This window comes from Tamandua tetradactyla, chromosome 18 (genome assembly GCF_023851605.1).
Source record: "Tamandua tetradactyla isolate mTamTet1 chromosome 18, mTamTet1.pri, whole genome shotgun sequence".
NCBI lineage: Eukaryota > Metazoa > Chordata > Mammalia > Pilosa > Myrmecophagidae > Tamandua > Tamandua tetradactyla.
Window position 1 is genome coordinate 36,311,604 of NC_135344.1, and position 24,023 is coordinate 36,335,626.

A 24,023-nucleotide genomic window follows, 5' to 3' on the forward strand; every position below is an offset into this window, starting at 1 on the left:
ATCTTAATTTTCTCTGATTTTTACTATATGAAACATGGAGACATAAAATACAGTACATGGAATAGAATTACCATATAGTGTGGTACATCCTTTGGTATTTTTATATATAGATTACTTTGATTTTTAAAAAATTTTGTTTGTATTTTAGTAAACTAGCAAGTATTATTCCTGATAACTATTTAAAAGCCGAATGGGGTTTGTTTCTGTGACTATCATTAAGAGTTAGAAGTGCAAAACAGAAATTATGGAGCAGTGCTAGCTATTGGGTTCTGCCGGCACTGGCACTCTGATGAGGTGAAGAACAAGTTAAGATGGAATCCCAGGCAGGTGTGGTATGTGTACCACTGAGGAGGAGGGTTGGGGAAATCTGAAGCCGTACTAACAGAAAGGGGGTCACCTTGATTGATTGCTTAGGGTGGGTTTTCCTGAAAAGGGCTTTTGGCTAGTTATAGGTCTTATTTTATTTTTTTGCTAGATGGCACATGTGAGGCAGTACAGGTAAATCTGACTCAAGTGTGGTTTACTTTCCAGTTCAAAATTGACTGGAAATCACTAAGTACATGGATTCCTGAGGCAGCAGGTGGGTAAAAATATTTATTAGTTTTTTTTTAATAAATAGGAGGTGAGAGGGGAAGCAGGAACTATTAACCTTAGTTTTACATCCAAGAATGAATAGTTTATACTCAATGAGTGGTAAAGTGGTTTGGAGGGGATCTTGCCCTTTGTAATTTGTGACTACTCCTTTCTGTGCTCTTCATAGGTCTTTTTCTCATTTGGCTGTCTAGCTGGGAATTTAATCATTTGACCACTAAATAAGATATACATAATTTTTAGTTTTAATGTTTAAAAATATCCTTATTTTCTTATTATGTTTTCTGTTTCTTAATACTTGAATGGGGGTGACAACTCTGGGTTTTGGATCAAAATTCTACCTTGATTTTGTAGATTTACTTCTCAGTATTAGAACTTTTACATGCAAAATTGTAAAAAATATCTAATTGTTTTTTGTTCCGTTAATAGGTGATAATTCTCTAGCAAGCATTACATCATCGTGTTTTGGTAGGGATTAGTTTTGAAGAAGAGTATTTTCATTGGTCATAGATTTCATAGTCATAAAGCACACATAGGTTTATACTTGAGCGTAGTTAAATATGAGGTGGTTAATAGAAACAAATAGACTGTAGAGTACCAAAATTAAGGATACAGAAAAATATAGTTAACATAATTTAAATGAATATGATTCAGGGTGGAGCAGGCCTTATAAACAGTAAGAGTTCTAAATGATGTGTGAAAATGCTGGTTTATTAGCATATGCCAGTTGATAGAATGCTGAAAAAATCAGATTTTGCAATATATTTTAGATAGTTTTATAATCTTGAGGGTAATTATTGGCTTATTTTCATTTTTTCTTTCTTTTCAGAATATGGTTTCTAGTTTTAGGGTGTCTGAACTCCAAGTGTTACTAGGCTTTGCTGGACGGAATAAAAGTGGACGCAAACATGACCTTCTGATGAGGGCTTTGCATTTATTGAAGAGTGGCTGCAGCCCTGCTGTTCAGATTAAAATCAGAGAATTGTATAGACGCCGATACCCACGGACTCTTGAAGGACTTTCTGATTTATCCACAATAAAATCATCAGTCTTCAATTTGGATGGTAGCTCATCACCTGTAGAACCTGACTTGGCCATAGCTGGAATCCATTCATTACCTTCCACTTCAGTTGCATCTCACTCACCGTCTTCTCCTGTTGGTTCTGTTCTTCTTCAAGATACTAAACCTACGTTTGAGATGCAGCAGCCATCTCCCCCAATTCCTCCTGTCCATCCTGATGTGCAGTTAAAAAACCTGCCCTTTTATGACGTCCTTGATGTTCTCATCAAGCCCACGAGTTTAGGTAAGAAATCAATTTCTTTTGGACAAGAGGGTAAATAAAGCAAGAAGCCTTCAGCTATTGATTGATTTGCTGTTAATGTGATAAAATTGTGGCATTAATGCTAAATGTTTAACTATGCAGATAAAGTGTTCACAACCATGACTGAAATCTAATACAAAACTTAATTTAAATTATTTAAGCTTTTTTCCTTCTTATGGTTTAGAACTCACATTGCTTCTGTATGGATGGAAATAACACAAATCTTTATTATTGCTTGCATTCCGATAGTCCTACAAAGAAGTTTAGTTTATGTTTACCATACCTTTTAAACTGCTTTCCTATAAAATTAACCTTTCATGTTTAATTTTTAAAGTATCATAGAGAATTTGACAGATTTTTTTTTGCTTTTTGTTTAATATCCATCAGCTGCTCAGAAATTTGAGAAAATTTAGCATATTAATAAAAGATGATACATATGACTTAAATTTGTTTTTAATACCTAACTTGATGGCTTTTGTGTTGCCATGAAATAAATTTTATGCCTAATGAAATTATTTACTGAGGTATTTGATTTTCTGGTGAAATAAATTGCTTAATTATAATTTCATAGTTAATTTGGGAAATTTTCTTTCACCTGGGGAAAACCCCTTTTCTTTAAAGTAATTTGGAAATTCTTAAATACATCAATGTTCCTTTCTCCTTTCATATACAATTGTATTGCAGTATATCTAGGTTGAACGGCAAGGAATTTTTGAGGGACAGGGCTGGCTAATTGGTGGCAGACCAAAGGTGGTATGCTTTTTCCGGTCTTTTCTCCTTGCTTTAAATGTTCTTTTTCATAAAACTGAGCCAGGTAGGTAGAGTAATGCCTTTTAACCATCCCCATTATTATATTTATGTTACTATAAGAAGAATGTAGTGTTTGTTCACATTTTATTATTTCTTTTACAAAGTCTTATGAGTAGAATTACTGAATCAAAGGTATGGTCATTTTAAACCCTTGATAATATATTGTAAAACTGGTTTCCAGAATTGCTGTGTCAGTTTAAATAACACAAGCAAAGTGTATTTTTTCTGCCTGCATCAGATATTATTAAAAACAAATTAAAAATTTTTTTTAAAACCAATGAGAGGAAACATATTAAGTATTTATTAGTCAGTTGTTTTTCTTTTATAATTTTACTTTCGTCTTTAACCCTTTTCACAGGTTCATTTATCTGGGTAAAATGTTTGCATAATTAATTTTCTATTCCTTACCCTGTAACATGGTTTTTGGTTTATACCAGTGCACAATACCATGGTTCATTTACTTATTTCTTTCTCAGCAATTATTGCAAATGTATTTCTTTGGATGTTGTATTAATCAGGGCTCTGTAGGGAAACAGAATTACAGGAGATATGCATAAATATTATGAGGTTTAGAAAAATTGTCTTACAACTGTGGAGATGCACGAGTCTAGATTCGATAGGGCAGGCTGCAAGCTGGAATCTCTGATGAAGGTTTTTTTAATGAAGTCCCCAGGAGAGAAGCTGGTCAGCTGAAGTAGAGATGACAGGTTTCTCTTCTGACTGCTCTTCATCACTTCTTCTTTAAAAGCCTTCGGCAGACTGGATAAACTGTCATTGCTGAAGGCAGTCTTCTCAGTTAATGGTAGATATAATCAGCCATGATATATTCAGCTTACTGATGATTTAAGTTCATGAAATGTCCTCACAGTTGCAGGCCATTGCTTACTTGACCAAACAGTTGGGCACCATTACCCAGCCAAATGAACACATGAGTCTAACCATCACATGTGTATTATGAAAAAGATCCGGAATTGTGATATGCTTAAGTGACCCTATCTCAAGAGAATCCTCAGTAATATGACTAAGGACAGAAGATAAGAGGGACTGTGGGGTAGTGGTTACAATGGAAGGTATTTCAGAGAAGATCATGAAATGTATACAGAGTTGGTTTTCTAATCTCACATTATAGACCCTAATAGTGAGAGATAAATTGCAAAACCTGGATGCTTCTACTTTACATCTGCCGTTCTTTCTCATGATCTGTATAAAATGGTAGTTTAGCTAATAGACCTTATGGCAAGTTCGCTTTGCTTTTTGCTGTTCTTCTATTATAGGGTTGACTTTTCTAAAAACTGTTGGTATCATTACAAATTACATTTTGCTAGGGTATGCAACACTTTTTGTTGCTGTAAATTCCTAGAATCTAGTTATGGTATGCAGTGATGGAGCAGATTAATTTTTCCTTAAAAACAGTGTGATTGTTTGTGATTATATTCTGGATTGAAAATTTGTCAGCCAATAAAGTGTGTCAGAAAACTAATAAGCACAATCTGAACTACTAATAAGCCCTATAAATTGTGCACGTATATTGCATATGCTCAATGTGAAAGCATTCCATTTTGAAATGTTAAGTCTCATGGTTTGTGGGGACTTTTCTGGTTAAATTGACACAATTGTTAAGACAGGGCCTCGAATACTGGAGTTCACGCTGATGAATTCACTAAAGGTCTTGTGGCAGGAAGAAGCAAGAAACACAGCTGTTGAGCAGTTATTTACCCATTCTTTCAGGGTTTTTTTTGCCGTTATATCTTGTACTTGACCTATGTTATAAATCCTGCCTTTCAATGCCATAATTTTTGCTAGAAATAGTTATCTTTTTAAGGAAATCACAAGAAGAAAAAAACATTATTTTACATTTACCAGTTGTTTACTGTTTGTGGTGCTTTTTTTCTAAGGTCTGGGTTTAATTTCATATCTTTTTTTTAGCCTTATAATTTCCTTTTTTATATTTTATGAAGTGCATGTCTCCTGGCAAAATATCCTCTTAGCTTTTATTTATCTGTATAGTCATTATTTGACTCTGTTTTTGAAGGGTACTGAATTCTCATTTGACAGTTTTTTCCCTTCACCCTTTGAAGATATCATAGCATGATGTTCAGGCTACATTGCTTCTGATGAGAAGTTAGCCTTGATTCATATCGGGGTTCCCTTGAATGTAATATGTCCTTTTTCTCTGGCTGTTTTCAAACGTTTGCATCCATCCTTGGTTTTCAGAAGTTTGTGATGTAACTAGGTAGTATTCCTTGTGTTTATCTTCTTGTGGTTTGGTCTGTACTTTTTTCCTCCATCAAAAGGATATATTCTGTCATTTTTCCTGCAATTTTTTTCTCTTCTTCTGGGACCCAATTTGTACCTATATTAGATCTTTTGATACTGTCCTATGGGTCCTTAAGGCTCTGTTCACTTTTCTACAATCATTTTTATATTGTTCTGATTGGAAATTTTCTATTGACCTCTTTTTAATTGCCCTTACTCATTATTCAGTTAATTCTCTCCAGCACAGTTTTTATGTTAGTGAATTTTTTGAGTCTAGAATTTCCCCCCAATTTTTTTTCTTGTGTGTAATTTCTAGTTGTTTATTGACAGTCCCATTAAAAGCATATATCTCTTAAATTCTTTGAAAACATATTGTTTGGGATATTTATAGAACCTGCTGGGCCATCTAAGAGTTGTTTTCCATTGATTGCTTTTTCTCTTTGCTATGCATCACTTTTCCCATTTCTTTGCATGTATAGTCATTTTCCAAACCTCTGTAATGCAGTGTTTTCCAAGCCTTTCTAATGTTGTGGTCTTAACCTTGATCTCAGTATAGTGTGTTTAAAGTAGATCTTACTCTAGGGAATGGCCCTCTTAGTTTTTAGATGTCCTTTTCATGCTGTCTCAGTTAGATTCCAGGGGTTTGAATTAGTCGTTAATGAGGTTTTTCTTCTCTGGCTCAGCTGGAACTTTCAGTGTTCTTCGGCATAGCTCAACCTTAATGTTTCTGTTTTGTTATCAACCCTGTAGCTAGCCTCTGCTCTTTCCTAATTCTCAGGTAGTTTCTTCCTATTGTATGTGCAGCCCAGCCCTCAGCCAGGTTCTTGAGTGAACCCTCATGCTGTTTCCTGGTGTGCTCCCTCTGTAGCTTACTCTTCACCTGAAGATTCCATCCACTTCAGTTACATTGAACTTCTGTTTCCTACTCCTTAGCTTTGTGGGACAGCCCCTCTTGGCTTGGATTTGAGCACACTATGATGCATTTAGGAGATTGTTGCTAGATGGGCTACTGGGATGATTGTGGAACTGCCTTCGTGTGATTTGCTTTCTCTTAGGGATTGTAGGTTTGTGCCACCTGTTGTCTGAAATCTGTGCCTTATATTTTTTGTCTGGTATTATGGTAGTTTAGGATGTCAAGTTGAAGTTAATACCAGTGATAGTTGGAAGCAGAATCAGTATAGTAATCTTTTTTTTTAATGTTTTTTTAATTGTGAAATATAATATGCATACAAAAAAGCAATAAATGTCCAAGTACATTTTAACAGGCAGTTATAGAACAGATTTTAAAGTTTGGTATGGGTTACAGTTCCACGAGTTTTCATTCTTTCTTCTAGTTGTTCCAAGACACTGGAGACCAAAAGAAGTATCAATATATTTAGCAGTCATGCTCATTTGTTAAACCCTATCTTGTTTGTTATACTCTCTCATTTTTTATGAAAAATAACATATATACATAAAAGCAATAAATTTCAAAGTACATTGCAACAGTTAGTTGTAGAACAGATTTCAGAGTTTGATATGGTTTATAATTCCACAATATTAGGTTTTTATTCTAACTGCGCTAAGATACTGGAGACTAAAAGAAATATTAATAGAATCATTCAGCATTCATACTCATTTCTTAAACCCGACCTTTCCTGTATAACTCCACCATCATCTTTGATCTTTCTCCCACTCTTTAGGGCTATTTGGGCTATTCCCATTCTAACTTTTTCATGTTGGAAGGGGCTGTTGATAATATGGGAGAAGGGCATGGAACTAGTTGATGTTCTGAAAAGGCTGGTCCCTTTCGTTTCAGGACTTAACCAGTCCAGGGGCCCATTGAGAGGTTGTAGGTTTCTGAAAGTTACCCTAGTACATGGAACCTTTGTAGAATCTCATATAATTCTCCAGCTACTCTTTAGGATTGGCAAGCATGATTTTGGTTGGGGTTTGGCAAGAGTATAATAATCTTTTAATCATTTTTTCCATTAGGAACAGTCATACTGTATACACTATTTTGGTACTTTTTTCCCCTACTTTATACATCATCAGTTTTCCTTAGCAACTATTTTTAATGGATTAATTTTTATCATTATCAGGTAATATACTTCCTTGGTCAGTGTGCCGGTTTGTGTTTGTGGATTCCAGAAAAGCCATGTCCTTTAATCCTCATTCAGTATTGCTGAGTGGGAGCTTTTTTATTGTTCCTGTGGAGATGTGACCCGCCCAATTGTGGATGGTAACTTTTGATTAGATGATTTCCATGGAGATGTGTCTCTACCGATTCAAGGTGGGGTTGCTTACTGAAGCCTTTTAATAGGGAGCCATGCTTGCAAGAGCCATGAGAGCCCGTGCAGCCAGAGACCTTGGGAGATGAAAAAGGAAAAGGCCCACACGGGAGTTTCATGAAATAAGAAGTCTGGAAAGAAAGCTAGCAGACGTCACATGTTTGCCATGTGCCTTTCCAGTTGAGAGAGAAACCCTGAATGCCACTGGCCAACTTGAACCAAGGTGTCGTTTCCTGGATGCCTTAGATTGACATTTCTATAGCCTTACTTTAATTTGGACATCTTCACAGCCTTAGAACTATAATCTTGCAACTTACTAAATTCCCCTTTTTAAAAACCATTCTGTTTCTAGTAGATCACATTTTGTCAGCTTGCAAACTAGAACAATCAGCTTCAAATGTAAAACAATTAAAAAAGACAAAGAAGGACACTATGTAATAATAAAAGGAACAATTCAGTAAGAAGACATAACAATTATAAATATTCATGCATCATGCCATAGTGCTCCAAAATACATGAGGGGAATATTGACAACACTGAAGGGAGAAATGGACACCTCTACCATAATTGTTGGAGACTTCAATTCCCTGCTCTCATCAATGGGTAGAACATCTAAACAGAGGATCAATAAGAAAATAAAGATCTTGAATAATCTGATAACTGAATTATACTTAACAGACATTTATAGAACATGCCGTAACAGCAGGATACAAATTTTTCCCAAGTGCTCATGGATCATTCTCAAGAATAGACTATATACTGGGTCATAAAGCAAGCCTCAGTAAACTCAAAAATTTAAAAATCATACAGAACACTTTCTCAGATCATAAAGGAATGAAGTTGGAAATCAATAACAGGCTGAGGGCCAGAAAATTCACAAATATATTGAAACTAAAAAAATGTACTCATATAATCAGTAGGTCAAGTAAGTTACAAGAGAAATCAGTAAATATCATGAGGCGAATGAAAATAAAAGCACAGCATATCAAAATTTATGGGATGCAGCAAAGGCAGTTTTAGGAGAGAAATTTATTGCCGTAAAAGCTTATATTAAAAAAGAAGAAAGAGCAAAAATTGAGGAAATTGACTTGAAAGCAAATGAAAGGAAAGAAATAACGAAGATTAGAGCAGAAATAAATGAAATTGAGAAAAATGAAAATAAAACAAGTTGGTTATTTGAGAAAATAAATAAAATTTTCTCTGATAAAAAGACTGACACAAAGAAAAAGACTATATTTAGTCTTTTTTATTATATTGCATATATATATATGTGCATGTGCATATACATATATATATATGCAATATATATGCAAATAAATAAAATCAGAAATGGAAGAGGAGACTAACACTGACCACACAGAAATAAAGGAGATAATGAGAGGCTACTATGAGCAACTATATGCTAATAAACTAGACAATGTAGATGAAATGGACAACTTCCTAGAAAGGTATGAAGAATCAACATTCTTCTCAACATTGACTTGAGAAGAAATATAGACAACCTCAACAAACCAATAATAAGTAAAGAGATTGAATCAGTCATCAAGAAGCTTCCAAAAAAGAAAAGTCCAGGAAATTGAAGAGGAGGGAAAGCTACCTGACTCATTCTATGAAGCCAATATTGCCCTCATACTAACACCAGACAAAGATATTATTAGAAAAGAAAATTACAGACCAATTTCTCTAATGAATATAGATGCAAAAAACCTCAACAAAATACTCTCAGATTGAATCCGGCAGCACATTAAAAGAATTATATACCATGATCAAGTGGGACTTATTCCAGATATGCAAGGATAATTCAATGTAAGAGAATCAATTAATGTAAAACACCACATCAACAAATCAAAGCAGCAAAACTACACGATCATCTCGATTGATGCAGAAAAGGCATTTGACAAAATTCAACATCCTTTCTTGATAGAAAATAGAATAAGTGCTTCAAAGGACTTTCTTGATGAAAGTACTTCAAAACCACAATAGAAGGGAACTTCCTGAACATGATAAAGAGAATATATGAAAAACCCACAGCTAACATCATCATCGATGGGGAAAAACTGAAAGCTTTCCCCCTAAGATCAGGAAGAAGGCAAGGATGCCCACTGTTACCATTGTTATTCAGCATTGTGCTTGAAGTTCTAGCCAGAGCAATTAGACAAGAAAAATAAATAAAAGACATCAAATTGGAAAGGAAGAAGTAAAACTCATTGTTGGCAGATAATATATTATCTGTCACAAATCCTGAAAAATCCATAGTAAAACTACTAAAGCTAATAAAGCAAAGTGACAGGCAGGATACAAGATCAGCACCCAAAAATCAGTAATGTTTCTACGTACTAGTAATGAGCATTCTGAGGAGGAAATCGGGAATAAGGTTTCATTTACAATAGCAAACAAAAGAATAAAATATTTAGGAGTAAATTTAACTAAGGACACAAAAGACTTATACACAGAAAACAGCAAGAAATTGCTAAAAGAAATTGTGGGAGACCTAAATAAGAGGAAGGGCATATCGTTGATTGATTGGCAGACTAAATATAGCTAAGATGTCAGTTTTACCCAAATTGATTTATAGATTCAATACGATACCAATTAAAATCCCTAAAACTTACTTTTCAGAAATAGAAAAACCAATAACCGAATTTATTTGGAAGGACAGGGTACCCTGAACAGCTAAAAATATCTTGAGAAAGAAAAATGAAGTGGGGTGTCTCATATTATCTGACTTAAAAGTAGATTATGAAGCTACAGTGGTCGAAACAGCAGGGCACTGGCATAAAGAATGCTATACTGACCAATGGAATTTAAGAAACTGTTCAGATATAGACCCTCTCATCTATGGACAATTGATCTTTGATAAGGCGGTCAAGCCAACTCACCTGTGACAGAGCTGTCTCTTGAATAAGTGGTGCTTGGAGAACTGGATATCCAATGCAAAAGAATGAAAGAGGAGCCATATCTCACACTTAACTCAAAGTGGATCAAAGACCTAAACATTAGAGCTAAGAGCATAAAGCTTTTAGAAGAAAATGTAGGGAAAGATCTTATAAATCTTGTAATAGGAGATGGTTCCCTAGATCATACACCCAAAGCATGAGCATTGATGAAAAAAAAATGGGAACTCCTCAAAATTAAATATCTTTGTACATCAAAGAACTTTGTCAAGAAAGTAAAAAGGTAGCCTATACAATGGGAAAGAATATTTGGAAACCACATATCAGATAAAGGTTTAGTATCCAGAGTTTATAAAGAGATTCTTCAACTCAACAGCAAAAAGACAAACAACCCAATTAAAAAATGGGTAAAAGATACGAACAGACACTTCTCAGAAGAGGAAATACAGACATCCTAAAAGCACATGAAAAGATGCTCAACTTCCCTGGCTATTAGGGAAATGCAGATCAAAACCACAATGAGATATCATTTGATACCCACTAGAATGGCCATTATCAAAAAACCAGAAAATGACATGTGCTGGAGAGGATGTGGAGAAAGAGGCACACTTATCCACTGTTGTTGGGAATGTAAAATGGTACAACCACTGTGGAAGGCAGTTGGGTGTTCCTCTGGAAGCTAAATATAGAAATGCCATATGATCCAGCAATACCATTGCTGAGTATCTTTTCAGAGAATGTGAGGGCAAGGACACAAGTGGACATTTGCACACTGTTCTAGCTTTTACTAGCTACTGGAATGCAATATACAAGAAATGGAATGACTTTTGAAAAGGGGAATTTAATAAATTACTAGTTTACAATTCCAAGGCCGGGAAAATGTCCCAGTTAAAACAAGTCTGTAGAAATGTCCAATCTAAGCCATCTAGGGAAAGATACCTTGGTTCAAGAAGACCGATGAGGTTTAGGGTCTCTCTCTCAAGTGAAAAGGCACATGGTGGACACAATCAGGGTTTCACTCTCATCTGGAAAGGCATGTGGTGAGCACAGCATCATCTGCTAGCTTTCTCTCCTGGCTTCTTGTTTCATGAAGCTCCCCAGAAGGTGTTTTCCTTCTTCGTCTCCAAAGGTTGCTGGCTTGTGGGTTCCCTGCTTCTCGTGGCTATGTCATCCTTCTCTGCTCTCTCTGAATCTCTCATTCTCCAAAATGTTTCCTCTTTTATAGGACTCCAGTGACTAATCAAGACCCACCCAAATGGGTGGAGACATGCCTCAACTAATCCAGTTTAACAACCACTCTTAATTAAATTACATCTCCAGGGAGATGATCTAATTACAGTTCCAAATTTATAGTACTGAACAGGAATTAAAAGAAATGCTGCCTTTACAAAATGGGATTAGGATTAAAACATGGCTTTTCTAGGGTACATATATCATTTCAAACCAGCACACACACCAATGTTTATAGTAGCATTATTTATAATTGCCAAGAGATGGAAACAGCCCACATGTCCATCAGTGGATGAGTGACTAAACAAGCTGTGGTATCATATAGTGGAATATTACACAGCTGTAAGACAGAATAAAGTTACAAAGCGTGTAACAACGTGGATGGACCTTGAGAACTTTATACTGAGTGAAATTAGCTAGAAACAAAAGAACAAATACTGTATAGTCTCACTAATAAGAATTAACATTGAGTGAACTTGGAGAATTGAAGTTAAGAACATATCAGAAGATAGAAATAGGATAGAGATTGGACAATTGGTGCTGAGGAAATACAGATTGTACAGCAGGACTGTTTGTAAAAATTCAGAAATGGATAGCACAATACCACCTGATTATAGCGCAATAGCATAAGTACACTGAATGAAGCTGAATGCGAGTATGATACAGGGAGAAGGACTGGGGGCACATATGAAAGTAGAAGGAAAGATAGAGGGTAAAGATTGACACGGTATAATGTAGGAAAGCTTAGAGTTGACAAATAAAAACAAATTTTTGCATGAGAGAACAAATGAATGTCAGTATAGCAGGGTGTTGAAAACAGAATATGGGAAAAAGTACAATCAATGTAACCTATGGTCTAGGGCATTCAGTAACTGCTTCCCGTGAATATAACAAAGGCATTATGCCAAAACTGAATGTCAGCAGGTGGGGGTGTTGGGAAAGGGGTATGGATTCTGTGTGGAAGAAAAGGAAATGTCTTCAGATAGCATCTGGTAGCAAAGGCATGTCTATACAATTAGGCTGGATTGTATAATGTGTGAATAAAACTGTGTAAAATGAACAGGGAGAAACAAGTGGTAGAGAGAATGCAGAGAGAGAAATGTACCTGTTCACTGTCGGTAGGGAAATGAGAGGTCTTGCCCCTTGGAGGGCAGTGTTGTGATTTCACAGAAGGCTAGGTATGGGGTTGCCATATGATTCTGAAACCTGGTTGCTCAGTATGTACCTAGAGAAACTAAGTGTGAGAACATGAATGGACATTTACACGCTGGTGTTTCTGGCGGCGGTGTTTGTGATCCACAATATATGTAGGTGACCTGAGGGTACAAGGACTGAGGAATGGAAAGGGGAACTATGATGTATACATAAAATGGACTATTGAATGGCCACAGAAAGAAATGAAGTTGTGATGCACACAACTAGATGAATGAACCTTAAGAGGTGTTTGTTGAATGAAATGTCGGGAACAAAAAGACAAATATCATACCTCAATCATATGGACTAACTATACTATAAAAATTTGGTGAACTAAAGTCAAGAGCATGGTTTATCAGGTTGGGGCTTATTGTAAAGAGTCCTAGATGTAAGCCCTTACAGCAGTCACATATATTCAGGAGGTGTAACTGTTAATTCTAAATTCTAAGAGACTGAGCAGTTTCTTTATAACATGGTCTTTCCCAGAAACTTCGGGTATTTATGTGAATAAACCGGAAATTCTCAGGTTTTAGACCTCCAAAACTTTGAAAGTCAGCAATACCCCATACAGGAACTATTTAAAAAGTTGAAAAAGTGATCAGACATTGAGTAGAGACATGAATGATGCTGATTTGGATAGGACTGAAGTATATCATAAGACTGGGTAAAGGATGATATCGTCCATGTTTTCAAACTTCAGCTCCTGTGTGAAACTAAAAGGAGAGATGTTTATCTGGTGCAAAATTTATATTTTGGGTAGTGCATTTCCTAATTTAATTTGTATGGTCAGTTTAGTTAACAGCATAAGTACACTGAATCTTGAATAAGGGAATGAGATTTTGTTGGTTTGTCCAGGTTAGTGTGATGCCCTGATAAATCCCAGAGAGATTTGGACAGTAAATAAAGAAGTATTTGCAAAGTCCCCCGGGGGGGAATGGGAAGAAAGGGGCAATATTCAACTTCCCCATTTGAAGAATTTCTGATATTCTAGCAAGCCATGGGGAAACCAAATCAATAGGCTGACCCTTCTATCTTGGGTGTCGCCCCTATGAAACTTATTCCTGCAAAAGATAGGCTAAGCCTACTTAAAATTATGCCCAAGGGTCACCCACACAGAACCTCTTTTGTTGCTCAGATGTGGCCTCTCTCTCTAAGCCAACATGGCAAGTGAACTAACTCACTGCCTGCCCCTCCCCCTCTACGTGGGACATGACTCCCAGGGGGGTAAATCTCCCTGGCAGCGTGGGAGAGAAATCCTGGTATGAGATGGGACCCAGCATCAGGGGATTGAGAAAACCTTCTTGACCAAAAGGGTTAAGAGAGAAATGAGCTAGTTTGACAATGGCTTCTTAAAAGGAACACCAAAAACATAGTTAACAAAAGAAAAAAAATAATTTGTACTTTATTAAAATTAAAAAACTCTTGCACACCAAAGGCTGTATCTCCGAGTGAAGATAACCAACAAGATGGCAGAAAATATTTACAAATCACATATCTGACAAAAGTTTAATATCCAGAATATATAAAGAACAATAACTACAAAAGGACAACCCAGTTAATAAATGGGCAAATGACTTGAATAGATATTTCTTCTGAGAAGATATACAAATGACCAAAAAGTGCATGAAATCTGCTAAAACCAGTAGTCATTAGAAATGTAAATTACAACAGTGGAATCCCATATCACTTAACATTCACCAGGACAGCTATACTTAAAAAAAAAAAAAGGAAAATAAGTGTTGGTGAGGATGTGGAGATATTGGAACCCTTGTATACTGCTTGTGGAAATAATCTCCATAGAATGATGCTGCCACATTGGGAAAATAGTGTGGTAGTTCCTCACATATTTAAACTTAGAGTTACCATGTGACCCTGCAATTTCTACTCCTAGGTATATACCCAGAAAAATTGAAGATGGACTCAAATAGATACTTGTACATTAATGTCCATAGCAGCATAATTCACAGTCTCCAAAAGGTGAAAATCATCCAAGTGTCCATCAACAGATGTATGGATAAACAAAATGTACAAGTACATGCAATGGAATAGTAGCTACAAAAAGAAATGATAACATACTAAATGAAAAAAGCACAATAGGACAAACATTGTGTGAGTCATCTGATATGAAATATTTGGAATAGGCAGATTTATAGAGACAACAAGTAGATTCAGCAGCTGGGGGGATGGGAGTTTGCTTAATGGGTACAGAGTATCTGGGGTGATCAAAAATTTTTGAAAATAGTGATGATCGCACAACACTGCAAATGTAATTAGTGCCACTGTATTGTATACTTCAAAATTGTTAAAACGGCAAATTTTATGGTGTATATGTTTTACCACAATAAAATTAAAAAAAATTTTAATATGATTTTTTATTAAGAGAAGTTGTAGGTTTATAGAAAAATTATGCAGAAAATAGAGTTCCCTCCGCCTTCTCATTATTAACACATTGCATTATTGAGGTACCTTTGTTACAGTTGACAAAAAGAACATTGTTATAATTATATTAACGATAGTCTCTTTTACAGTAGGTTTCTGTGTACAGTCCTGTTTTTTTTTAATTTAATTTTTTTTAAACTGACAACCCAAAACAACATACAAGCATGAACATTCTTAACATAAAAACATTCTGTATGTGGTGTACAATGAGTGGCTCACAATATCATCACATAGTATTATATTTATCACCATGATCATTTTTTAGAACATTTGCATCACTCCAGAAAAAGAAAAAAGAATAAAGAAAAAACTCTTACATACCATACCCCTATCCTTCCCTCTCACTGACTGCTAGTCTTTCCATTTACCCAATATATTTTAACCTTTGTTCCCTCTACTTTTTTTCTGTACCCCTTACCACTCCCTTTCATTGATCACTAGTATTTCAGTCTACTCAATTTTTAACATTTGTTCCCTCTATTTATTTTTAATCCATGTGTTTACTCATCTGTCCATACTGTAGATGAAAGAAGCATCAAACACAAGGTATTCACAATTACATAGTCACATTGCGAAAGCTGTATCATTATACATTCATCTTTAAGAAAAAATGACTACTGGAACACAACTCTACAGTTTTAGGCAGTTCCCTCCAGCTTCTCTAATACATCTTACACAAAAAAGGGGGTATCTATATAATGTGTAAGAATAACGTCCAGTATGACCTCTTGACTCTGTTTGAAATCTCTCAGCCTCTGACACTTTACTTTGTCTCATTTCTGTCTTCCCCTTTTTGGTCGAGAAGGTTTTCTCAATTCCTTGATGCTGAATCCCAGCTCACACAATAAAAAATTTAATGTAAAGAAAGAAATGCTTGTAATAGAGACAGAAAATAGACTAGCGGTTGCCAGGGGTGGGAGGAATGGGAAGTTACTGTCCAAAACAAAAAATTCTGAGGCAAATGAAAGTTATTTTTTCATGTTCATAGTAAGCATCATAGATTTCAGGTCATATCTGTGATAGTATGTAGTATTTTTTTCCATGTGTCTGTTATACACAAGTATTTGGGAGCTTCATAATACAAAATTTTGAAATTGAAACTTTTTTCAGATGAAGTCTCATATAAATTATATGTAATCTGACAGGAAGTGGAGTAGTTTTTGGTTCACACAAGGGTAGTTGTCCTGGATCCTTTCTCACAGCCTTTTTCACCCCTACCCTTCTTACTGAGCCTCATTTTACTGTGTTAACATGTCAAAGAGGTTAAATCAACATGTTAGCATCTCCAAAAGTGTTAAGGTAAGACACGGTCTTCTTCATCTACTTGAGGTTGTACGATTGAAGTAGAAAATAGAGAAATCTTGGTGTACCATATTAAGCGTTGAAGCCAGATTTTACAAGTTCTTTGGGAGCTGAGATGAAAGTAACACTGGAAAGTTGTTTCACTTAGCAAGTAATTTTTAAACTGCTTTTCAATTCCTCTGAATTTACCAGAGGAAGAGTTAGGGCAGGGTTGTTGCAGATAAAGGTTTTACAAAATTCTTTCTTTTTGTGTTCAGATTTGACCTATGATTTACTTTCTGGCTCTGCCCCCCCCGGAAGCCTGATAATGGTAAACGTCATCTATGTTATTAGGCAGTTTTGCTGCTCGTAAAAATGTCCTGTGTTTGATAAATTATGAAACTAAATATCTGGTGGGAAGCCATAAAATTTAGGTTTTCTTGAGTATTTTGCCTCTCATAACTAGGCATTTGTCATTTTCAGAGACGCTAGAAGTTTCGACCTAGACTTTTTAGGAGATATTGTTTCCTATTAGGAAGCTAGCTTTTTGTACACACCATGTCAAATGAGTCTTGCATATAAGCCATTAGAGGGACCTTGTCAAAGAGAATTGTGCTTATTGGATTGTTACACCCATCACTTCCACTAATGCTGCTCTGCTGGTAGGCTTTAATTATCTTCTAGGTAAACTATTGTACACTAAGTGTGGCCTGTGTTTGAGTCTTGTTGGAATTTTTACTAGAGGATTCCCTGAGGGTGACACAGTATTCTGGGTAATGACAAAAGCTTATGCAAATAGTATATATTTGCAGAATCTGGCAGAATGATTTCTGGAGATAGTGTGAAGACTGGTGTGAGTGATGAGGGAGACTAGAGTGTAAATAATTTTTTTATGTTAAGGAGGTTGATGGTTGTCCAGAGAGTTTTTAAATGTCAGAAGCATCAGGTTTATGAACAGAACTCTAGTAGTGGTAAAGAAAGATTGGAGTGGAGAAAAGTTGATTTTGGGAGACCAGAGAGGATACGATGTGATAATCTAAGGAAGTGAAGATGGTTGTGGAGTGAAAAAGGAAGTCCTGTTCTTATCTCAGAAATAGCTCTTGAAGCAGTAGGAATTGTTCACAGAATGAAGCCTGTGGATTCAAAGGAGAAATCTGAAATGACTGAAGTTTCTGGAGAGACTGGCACTCATGACATTACCTGGGATTGAAGATGTGCATTTACCTGTAATCTCAAAATGTGTTATAAAATTTGACAGTTAAGAGGTCACTGGTGACCTTAGCCTTAGGTAACGATTGGAAAGTGCAGTGAATGGGAACAGAAGAAGTAGAGAGACTTATTGTTGTAGGTATGTTTTTGTTTTGTGTTTTTGTCCCATGCTTGTGTTTGTGACATAGGACTTTGTTTCATTTTTAATACTTTTGTCATTAATAGCATCTCACTTCCCCCCCTTTAAAAAAAGTTCTGGGAAAATATGAACCTCTTTATGACATGATTTCTAGGAGCATAATTTCTGTAAACTACCAATGTTTAAAGAAAAGTGCCATTTAAAAATTGTGTTTTGTTTCGTCTTAATGGGCACTAGAACAGCATTGTATAATGCTTCAGTATTAGTCTTTATGAAATCATAAATACGTTTCTGTTTTTAATAATAGTTAAGAAGGATGTCCTCACTAGGTAATCTTTTTGTAAGCAAGTAAGTATTGTGTGTCTTAACTCAATAAATTTTCTCTTATTTGAATCTTCTGTGTAATTAAATGTAAAGCACCAAAAGCAAAATAAGAAACAAGAACAACCCAAACCTGTTCCTTGGATGGAGTTGACTATTGACTTCCTCAGATTTTTGTTGAGTAATGCTTTAGACTAAAGAATGAGTAAATAGTTAAAGAAAACTACTTTGCAGAGCACCTTTGTTCTCATGATTCCAAGATTGATGCAGTTTCGTTTTATTTTGGTGTTTTTTAAACGTAAAAATTTCAAAATTTAATATATTTTTGGCCTGGTTATTATAAGTGTTTATATCCTTGGATTTTAATTGAAATATTATTTTTCTTTTTTTTTTCTCTCAGTTCAAAGCAGTATCCAACGATTTCAAGAGAAGTTTTTTATTTTTGCTCTGACACCTCAACAAGTTAGAGAGATATGCATTTCAAGGTAAGAAGAATGCGTGAAATAAATTTCTCCGTGAATATTGGACTATTTCTCCCTAAGTAACAATAGTGTATTTTGATTAATAAACTATTAGTCAAATATTTAATAAATACTGTGCATTAGGAAAAATTTTTGACCTTTGAATAAAATCTGAGTATCTTTTGAATTATTACATTTTGTCCTGTTTGTCAGTGATTAAAAAAATTTTTTTAATTAAATTTTAAATAAAAAAATGACAACAAAGAAACACAAACATTCTTAACATATGATCATTCCATTCTACATATATAATCAATAATTCACAATATCATCACATAGTTGCATATTCATCATGATCATTTATTAGAGCATTTGCATCAATTCAGAAAAAGAAATAAAAAGACAACCAAAAAAAAATTCATACATACCATACTCCTTACCCCTCCCTTTCATTCATCACTAGCATTTCAATCTAAGTTTAGCATTTGTTCCTCCTATTATTTATTTTTATTCCATATGTTTTATTTGTCTGTTGGTAAGGTAGATAAAATGAGCATCAGACACAAGGTTTTCACAATCATACAGTCACATTGTGAAAGCTATATCATTATACAGTCATCTTCAAGAAATAGGCTACTGGAACACAGCTCCACATTCTCAGGCAGTTCCCTCCAGCCTCTCCATCATCACATCTTCACTAACAAGGTGATGTCTATTTAATGTGTATGAATAACCTCCAGGATAGCCTCTCAACTCTGTTTGGAATCTCTCAGCCATTGACACTTTATTTTGTCTCATTTCGTTCTTCCTCCTTTTGGTCGAGAAGTTTTTCTCAGTCCCTAGATGCTGAGTCTCAGCTCATTTTAGGGGTTTTCTCAATCCCTTGATGCTGAGTCTCAGCTTATTCTAGGATTTCTGTCCCGCATTGGCAGGACGGTCCACACCCCTGGGACATCATGTCCCATGTAGACAGGAGGAGGGCAGTGAGTTTGCTTGTTGTGTTGGCTGGAGAGAGAGGCCACATTTGAGCAATAGAAGAGGTTCTCTTGAGGGTGATTTTTAGGCCTAATTTTAAGTAGGCTTTTGTCAGTGAGTTTTAATTTAATTGAAAATTATATTCCAAATATAATAACATATAAAGAATTTTTGTTAACATAGTCTCCCAACGATAGGGTGACCATAAACATTATCATCCACACTGAGGTATCCAAACTGAATGGAATGGACGCCATTAAAATGCTGGGATAAGAGGCATAACTGGGACTATTCTGGGCAAAGTGAGGTAGGTGGTGTATGCAATAGAATATTTCATAGAAATTTGTAAACAGTTCTAGAAAGGACAGTTAGCTTTGCCAATTAGAAAAATAGAAGAAGTTTGAAGTAGACATTTATAAAAAGCAAATGAACTAAGAGATGTAAGAGGAAAGAGAAAGAAATCTGTAATGTGTGATTTCACACTTGAAAATGTTGTCATTGCTGTTAAGAATCAATTATTTATATGGTTCTAAAACTTGCCTTCTTACCGTATTTGGCACATGAAAACTGAGGTTCCTGGAGGTTAAAAAAGGAGAGCAAAGACCTGAGAAATTAGAAGTCTTTTCTCTTCTTTTATCTATTCATTAGGACTCTCATCTGAGATGTTTATAAGAAGTTTGCAAAAATAAGGGTGCTGTGGTTGAATATATTAGGAAAATTCTGTATTCAACATATTCGCATAAGTTCTTTACAAGCGAGGACTTCTCAGAGTCTCAGCATGTTTATGTGTATTGTCAACCTTTCAAGATAGTGGATTCCAATTTATAGGCTACAAACTCTTAAACAGCTTGAAGATGTGCTGTTGTTAAGTGAAAGAGCCTAGGACATAGTCTTTTAGATTAGATTCTTTGACTAATCACATCACTTTTATTTGAGGTTATAACTGTCAAGAAAATCTCTAACATATAATCTAATAATCTGGTCCTATACAATTTGAGCTCCCAATGACTAGTGCGTAGATAGACGGGCTTGTAGCTTGACACAGTCTATGTCTGCTGGCAGCAAGACGTTACGGTGAATTTTCCTAATCAGAAGTATTTTCAGTCTTGAAGTTGTAACAAACCACCCTACGAACAAATAAATAAGATAGAATAAGTTTAAAGTTATATCTTACATCCAATAATAATCTCTTTAATCCTTATTTTAGTTTTGTTTTTTGTTCCGATTTAGTGTTTGTTATGTACAAGGCATTATGCTATTTTACATGATCCCTTATTAAATATAAGGCATTATGTTATTTTACATGATCCCTTTCTACAAGTTGTTTGCAGTCTTGTCAGTGACCTGAACCATACAGATAAAACGATCATTGGCTTTGCAAGGTGCCAGTATGATAACAACCAATACAGTAATGAAAAATAACAGCTGATTTATAGGAGGGAGAGATCACTTATTGACCTTGGTGGTCTGGAAGGTGATCTGGAAAAGCTTCACTGGGTATAGACAGGCTATTGATCAAAGGGAATTATTTTGAATAAATAGATTATAAGACATTACTTTTTAAAAAATTTTCAAGTATATTTTAACAAATAAGTATAAAACAATTTAAAGTTTGGTATGGTTACAGTTCCATGTTTTTTTGTTTTTTCTTCTAGCTGCTCCAAGACACTGGAGACCAACAGAAATACCAGTATACTATTGAATCATATCTTCTCTGTTATGTCCTCCTTCTCTTTAAATAACATATATACATAAAAGCAATAAATTTCAAAGTACATCACAACAATTAGTTGTAGGACATATTTCAGAGTTTGGTATAGGTTACAGTTCCACAATTTTAGGTTTTTATTTCTGTCTGCTCTAAGGTGCTAGAGGTGAAAAGTAATATCAGTATATAAGACATTTCTTTTTTTTTTTTTTGCATGAGCAGGCACCAGGAATTGAACCTGGGTCTCCAGCTTGGCATGCGAGAACTCTGCCACTGCCCGACCATTGCCCACCATATGAGACATGCTTTTAATGAACGAAATCTTCAAAATCCTGCCCCTTGAACAAAGCAAGGGGCAGGATTTTGAAGAATATGCTATTGATTGCCTTAAAAAGGGTGTGTGTGTGTGTGTGTGTGTGTGTGTGTGTGTGTGTGTGTGTGTGTGTGTATGGAATTTGCTTAAGTGCAGGAATAGGCTAAAAATCACTTATGTTTACATCCTGCTTTTTTATTTGATTGGACAAATTAAGATTTCCTCTTTTCTCTAGCACTTTTTGTTTCAAAATGTAGTATAACACCTGACATTTTATTTTAGGTGAATATGTCTGTTACCTACTAGAATATGAGTTCTTTGAGAGCAAATACTGTATTTTATTTAACTTTGAAGTTCCAGTCCCCACACCATTAGATCTTTCTTGATTTTAGTGAGTGGAATGATATGGGTTGCTCAGAAGAGGTCATTTTGTCTGGGATATTGGGAATGTTTTGAATAGGCATGGGAAAAGTAGAGACTACTACTGGCATGGAAAATACTTTGGAGCACAGGTAATGACAGCAGCTAACTGCTCACAATTATCTAGCTACTTCCTGTATGTAGGCACTTTACATGTATTGACACTTTTAATCACCATTACAACTCTGTGAGGTAGGTGCATTTATTTCACACCTTTAACAGATGTGCAAACTGAGGCTTAGAAACAACATTATTTTCTCAAGGTTGTGCAGCTTGGGACTGTAGACCTCAAGCTGGTCACTACTGTGTGTTTATTGCCTTCCAGTGAGCACAGAATTAGATGGTGAAAAGATGATTAGAGCAAGGGGAGGGCTAAATGTAGTTCTTCAGATTTCTCAAGAAAGGACTAATCTCTAATGATTTCTGGAAAGATTTATAATGATTTGCTAAGGACAATCTTAATCTGTACTGTGCATAACAATCACCTGGGGATTTTTTTAAAAATGCAGGTTCTGATTCTGTAGATTAGGGATGGGGCCTGAGATTCATTCTGTATTTCTAACAAGCTCCTAAGCAGTAACAGTGCTGCTTCACTTCACCATGGACCACTTTTTCAGTGGCACCTCCCAAAGATATTTTATATTAAGTTATTATGTAAAAACTGTGATGGTTCTGTGTCCTTAATTGGATACATAATTCTAAAGTTGCTCATGGTATATATAGATGATATGATACTGTAGGCACTAGCTCTTTAGCTTCGGTCCATATTGGAATCACCTGAGTAGCTTTAAAAACTACCAATGTCCAGGTCATATTCTAGACTGGTAAGAATATCTCCAAGTAGGCCTCTATATTGACAGAACAAAACAAACAAACAAAATCCACAGGTGATTAGAATGTTCAGTGAAGGTTAAGAATTTCACTATAAGCAAACAGCTTAATTTATTATACTTTCTCAGAACCTAGGCGTAGTATTTTCATGTCAAATCTGTAAAAGTTCGACAGCAGTTGCCTATTAAATAAATATTGCATTGTGAAAGTTACTATGAATTGAAAACACCTTAAAATTTAATAGAGATTTGGCTGAAAGTTAAGTAAATGAAAGTTATTGTCACTGCAGTATTTTGGTTCAAGTTTCTGCTCTTGGTAGGCTAATGTTCATTTTTTAAGAATAAGAATAAATGAAAGAACAGGCTTTTTTCTGGTGAGAATGTTGCTGTGAATTTTCATTGTACTTTTTTCTTTTTAAACATTTTTTAATGTGGTAACATAGATGTAATAAAATTTCCCTTCTTAAGGTACTTTCATGTGTTCTCAGTGTGCTGTCTTAATTAATTATTTTCTCTTTTCAATAGGGATTTTTTGCCAGGTGGTAGGAGAGATTATACAGTCCAAGTTCAGTTGAGGTGAGTTTGAAGTTTTCTATTACTTTAATTTTACACTTGTTAAATATATGCATATAGTCCTGAATTTAAAAATACATAAGTATGTTTGAGTAAAAGAATAATTTTTTTTTTTTAATACAGACTTTGCCTGGCTGAGACAAGTTGCCCTCAAGAAGATAATTATCCTAATAGTTTATGTATAAAAGTAAATGGGAAGCTGTTTCCTTTGCCTGTAAGTTGCTTTTTATTCACTGGGCTTATATGTAAATTGAGTATAAACTTTGACTTGACCAAGAAGCAATGACAACTCAGTACCAGTAAACAGTCCTAGCATCAGTATTAAATAACATTTTCCACTAGAGGGATTCATGACTCCTTGAAGAAATGGCTGGGGCAGAGGAAAAAGATGAGCCTTGAACAGCTTGTGCCAGAAAGCAAGGAAGCTGTGAAAGACTATTGCGATCATATCAAATGGCATAGTAGCAGGACAGGACTTGGACAGTTACATAACTAGGGTAGCAGATTGTGGTGGAAACTTAGATTAGCATACCTGGCTGTGGGTGAAATGATGACAAGCAGAAGCTACCAGGAGTGAGTAGGCACAGAGATCAAGAATTCTAAGTTTGGGCCTTGATTTTTGTGGGCAGACACTTTGGAGGAGGGTGTGTTTGCATTTGATTGACAATCCATTTAAGTAATAAAACAATATATGGGTTTTGACAGCTGAGATACATGCAACATGGATGAATACAGCCTATTTCTCTATTCTAATGGCTCTGCACTCTATATATTCTGTTAGATCTTA

The 24,023-nt window shown here is 35.3% G+C and overlaps 1 protein-coding gene across 11 annotated transcripts in view; it reads left to right on the top strand.

The window, feature by feature from the left end:
• The window catches only part of PIAS2 (protein inhibitor of activated STAT 2), a 189,476-nt gene that overhangs the window by 41,797 nt on the left and 123,656 nt on the right, over nucleotides 1-24,023 (top strand). For 10 of the 11 annotated variants that reach the window (XM_077135545.1, XM_077135542.1, XM_077135540.1 and 7 more), the window contains 4 exons: nucleotides 1,421-1,895; nucleotides 18,357-18,441; nucleotides 23,189-23,239; nucleotides 23,360-23,450. In XM_077135545.1, coding sequence (XP_076991660.1) covers nucleotides 1,421-1,895; nucleotides 18,357-18,441; nucleotides 23,189-23,239; nucleotides 23,360-23,450 — 702 coding nt within the window. Of the gene's footprint in view, nucleotides 1-475; nucleotides 581-1,420; nucleotides 1,896-18,356; nucleotides 18,442-23,188; nucleotides 23,240-23,359; nucleotides 23,451-24,023 lie in introns of those variants that run through there. The other variant, XM_077135543.1, reaches the window with a different exon arrangement.